This window comes from Buceros rhinoceros, unplaced genomic scaffold, assembly GCF_000710305.1.
Source record: "Buceros rhinoceros silvestris isolate BGI_N320 unplaced genomic scaffold, ASM71030v1 scaffold1566, whole genome shotgun sequence".
NCBI lineage: Eukaryota > Metazoa > Chordata > Aves > Bucerotiformes > Bucerotidae > Buceros > Buceros rhinoceros.
Window position 1 is genome coordinate 2,639 of NW_010415567.1, and position 4,155 is coordinate 6,793.

A 4,155-nucleotide genomic window follows, 5' to 3' on the forward strand; every position below is an offset into this window, starting at 1 on the left:
ACCTGCTCAGAGCTGAGCCTTTCCCCTGGATACGCCGTCGGGGGGCTCCTTGAGTTGGTGCCTTGCCACTGCTATTTTCGTCAATGGTAGGCTGTAGAAGCCAATTATATTCATTTATTTGTTTGCTTATTTGTTTTTCCTCAATGAGGTTAAACTCCTGTGGTGTAATTCCCAGGGGCATTTTTCCCTGGACAGAGCCTGAGCAGGTTGCAGGGATGTGGGAGGGCAGACGCAGTGGGCAGCGCTCTCACCCGCTGCTCCTTTTGCATCTCTGGCGGGGGCTAATTTTCCCTGCTTGCTTGCAGGCAACGTGGAAGCAGGAGTGCGTACTCCTGCTCAGAAAGCAGTACTGCCACTACCAGGTGAAACTCACTCTTCTGGTATTTTGTGGCTTCTTGCAAACCCAAAATGTATTCATGGAAATCGAGGCAGGTCCATTAAAAAAGGACTTGGGTCTCTGGAGGGGCTGGGTGATCCTATCAAGAGGTGGCTGGAGGTCAGTCTTTCTTCTCCCCTCTTGCCCACGTGGACACAAATACCTGTATGGTTTGGGGTGGTGACGGTGCTTTCTAGCCAAAAAGCAAGCCCTTGCCACGTTTCAGCGTTCCTAGAGAAAGCAGCCATGAGGACAGTCCTGATCTTCGCCTGCCTGGTGGGGATGGCGTGCGCCTACTCGGTGAGTGCCGGGCAGTGGGGGGATCCCCCAGCCTCGCTGGGGCTGTTGTGGGGCACGTGCCAACCCAGCCTTTCCTCCAGGTCAAGAGCTGGCTGCAGCGAGCCAAGTCAGATGACTCAGAAGAAAACGCGGTAGGGTCTCCCCCCACCCTGTGTGCCTAGCCCCATGCAGCACCGGCCTTTCGGACAAGGACGTTTCAGTCACTCCTGCACTCAAGCCTCCAGACTGATGGAATTTACTCCCTTCTCCTGGCAGGTGTTCAAGAACAGGCACCGGTATTACCTGTATAGATACGTCTACGTGCATCCTCCTCAGCGACGGTACCAGGTGGGTGCTTTAGAGGGGCTGCTGATGCAGGTGTCAACCCAAATGAGACGGGGACATGGTCTGCGCCCCATCTGCCACTGGCCTGCGGGGCTGGGCTGCACACCAGTGACAACACTGGAGTCCCACCCGCCTGGCGACAGCTTGCTTTTCCCTCTCCTTAGGGCAGTGACTCATCGGAGGAAGAGGGGGATGGCTCAGAGGAGGAGGAGGAAGGAGGGGTGAGTACAGCAAACCAGAAGCCTGCAAAACAAGTACGGGAATTTGGGAACTTTCTTTGGTTTCGTAGTCTCCACTCACCAGCATTTGCGGCCACCGCCCGCCCACAGCCTTGCGCTCTGGATGCAACTGGATTTTCTACTCTGGGCTTTATTTTATTATTTTTTGTATATTTTTTCCTTTTTCTTCTTTTGTAAAAGAAGATGGGCAGGGGATGCACTAAACCATCCTGAGACAAGCTTTCCAGGTTTCTGTTTTCAGTGGCTCAGGAAGGAGCAGGATGAGCCAAAGGGCAGCAGCAGAGAGGCTTCCCTCGAGTCAAAAGGCACTGTGAGGGACTCCTCTCACCTCCCCCTTTCAGGATGCATTGTCCCCATAGTGCTGATGATATTGGTATGGAAATACAGTTATGGTCTGCACGCGTGCAGGTGGAGGGTCAGAAACTGTTGCCGTATTGGGAACTCCGCGTTTGTGCCATCCCAGCCGGTAAGGCTGCTCCTGTCTGCTGGGTCAATACGAACTTGGGACCACGGTGTCTGTGAGAGTCACTCAGGCTCAAAATTAAAAGCCAGGGATTACAGAGGTCTCTTGTGCCTTAGCTCAGAAATAATCCAGTGGTCTCAGGCACACAGGTGTTTTGAGACCGGGATCCAGCACGTCCTAACTTAATTGTTAGGACTAATACCTTTTTTTTTCCACTTTCATGATTTGAATGCTAATTTCAGTAGTCTTTTTAACAGAAGTGTAAGCCTGGGCACCTGGTCTTAAACCCCCTTTGGATGCCTGCCTGGGTTCAGGTGCAGTATGGCACGGCCCCCCATCCCCCAGGTGCCTCTGCGAGCTCCGGCACCTCCCTGCCATTTCCCCCTGTTGCTCTGCCCTACCACCGTGATCACTAGGAGCAACTTTGAGTAGTGGGATGTGACAGCCATAGGGGGGGTTTCATTCCTGAGGGAGAAATTAAGTGATGTGCAGGAACACAGCTGCTGTTTGGGGCTGCCCCTTTTATTTCAAGGGCACCAGAGCAGTGGCCGTCCCAGGCAGGGATGCTATGTGCCTTTGCTGGCAGGGGGTGGTCAGCAAGACAAATCGTGATCAAGGCCCCCAGGTCTGTTACAGGTATGTGAAGAGCACCACTCTACTGCCTGCTAGATGGGGGCATCGCTTGCCTTGGCACAGCTGGCTGCACCATGCGATTTGGTGGCTTCTCCACTGGAGAGGAAAAGAGTTTGGGTTTCCTCTGGTATCAGATGCACCCATGTTATGAGCATCTGAGCTGGCCCAAAACTCTAGGGTGAGTGTCCTTGGTCTTGGTGTGGGAACAGCAGGGATTGCCCAAGGCAAGGACGGCAGTGACCTCACGCCTCCCTGCCACGGCTGGGTTCATTTGCGGGTGGCAAGGTGCTGCTCCTCCCAGGCTGGGCACAGGGTGAATTGCCCTACAGGGTGAATTCCTCAGTGGTTGCTTCAGGGTCTGCTTGCATTTGGGTTATTCATTGCCTTTTTTAGTGGTGCTGACTGCCACCCCACTGAGAGACCCGCTCTGCTGCATGGTCTGCGGGGCCGAGTGGTCCTGATGACTTACTGCTGGTGGGGTTTGGGCTCATGCCCGGCTTTGAGCCATCACGCTCTTGCCAGCTATCCACACCGGTGTGTAGCATGTCCACATGTAGTGTGCCTGTGTCTGTTTATCGGAAACTGGGAGAGGAGGCTTCAAAAGCAGACCTTCCGATGCTTTGTAAAGCAAAATGTGTAGCCAGAAAGGGAACAGCCGATCCCAGCCACCACCCTTTAATTGCATGGCTCAGGCCGCTCTGCAGCAGCTTCTCAATTTCAGCCTGGGGCGAGACCCGTGGGAAAGCAGAGAACTTGGAGCAGTGTCCGAATGCCACACCGGGATGCTGCCTGCCCCCCTCACTGCTGGGAGGGCCATCCTCTGCTCCTGCTGCTGACCACCTGCCCATCCTCTCGCTGTCCCTGCAGGAGCCATCCCATGCTGGCACTGTTGCAGCTGGCCACCCCACTGGAGCAGCCCTCGGGGACAGCCAGGGTGGGCTGGGAGGAGGCGTCACAGCTCCCCAGCAGGTGTGGTTTAGGGGGCTGAAGGGGAGCACCCACGGAGGGGGCTATATTCACTGTGTACTTGCTTACACCCATGGGATGCCTTGCACCCCGTTTCTGGTTGGGTGTCAGCTGTGCAAGGTGCCCACGGCTAGCCAAGCTCTGTACATTCACACAGCGGCAAGGTTGGAAAGACCACCCCAAAAAGGCAGCCTTGCATTGCCAGGCGTGGGGGGGACGCTCAGCTGTGCCCGTGCCTGCCCCATGCCGCACAGTACTGGAAAGCTACAACCTCCCAACATCCAACAAATGCTGTGTTGTATTCCCTCCGCCAGGGCAAGGGCTGCCAAGGGCTCCAGAAAGGGAGCGGGAACAATGCTGCTGGCAAGGGGGGTGACTCTGAAAATGAAGACAGTGATGAGAATGAGGAGGAGGAGGAGGAAGAAGAAGAAGTAGCTGAGAACGAGAATGGCATCAATGGCACAAGCACAAACACCACTGAGGGGGCAGATGGCCCTTATGGCAATGGCACCAAGGTGGCTGAGGAGGGCACTGGCGTGGCTGAGGAGGAGGAAGAGGAGGAGGAAGAAGAAGAAGAGGAGGAAGAGGAAGAGGAGGAGGAGGAAACTGAAGTCACCACCATCGCCAGCACCACCAGTGAGGAGGGGCTGTCTCAGGCGACCACCATGGGAGATGGAGGACCCACGGATGCCACCACAGCTGGGGAGCAGTGGGAGTATGAGGTGACAGCTGGAGGCCACAGCCGGGGTGATGAGAGCACCACTGATGGCAGCTATGTGGAGCAGGATGAGTACGCCCGTGGGGACAGCTACCGGGCCTATGAGGATGAGTATGGCTAATACAAGGGGCATGGC

The 4,155-nt window shown here is 55.6% G+C and overlaps 1 protein-coding gene across 1 annotated transcript in view; it reads left to right on the forward strand.

The window, feature by feature from the left end:
* The first annotated feature begins 622 nt into the window (after positions 1–622).
* Positions 623–4,155, forward strand: part of IBSP (integrin-binding sialoprotein) — a 3,688-nt gene continuing 155 nt past the window's right edge. The window contains exons 1-6 of the mRNA XM_010137441.1: positions 623–676; positions 757–807; positions 932–1,003; positions 1,165–1,221; positions 3,203–3,304; positions 3,616–4,130. Of these exons, the coding sequence (XP_010135743.1) occupies positions 623–676; positions 757–807; positions 932–1,003; positions 1,165–1,221; positions 3,203–3,304; positions 3,616–4,130 (851 nt within the window). The remainder of the gene's footprint in view (positions 677–756; positions 808–931; positions 1,004–1,164; positions 1,222–3,202; positions 3,305–3,615; positions 4,131–4,155) is intronic.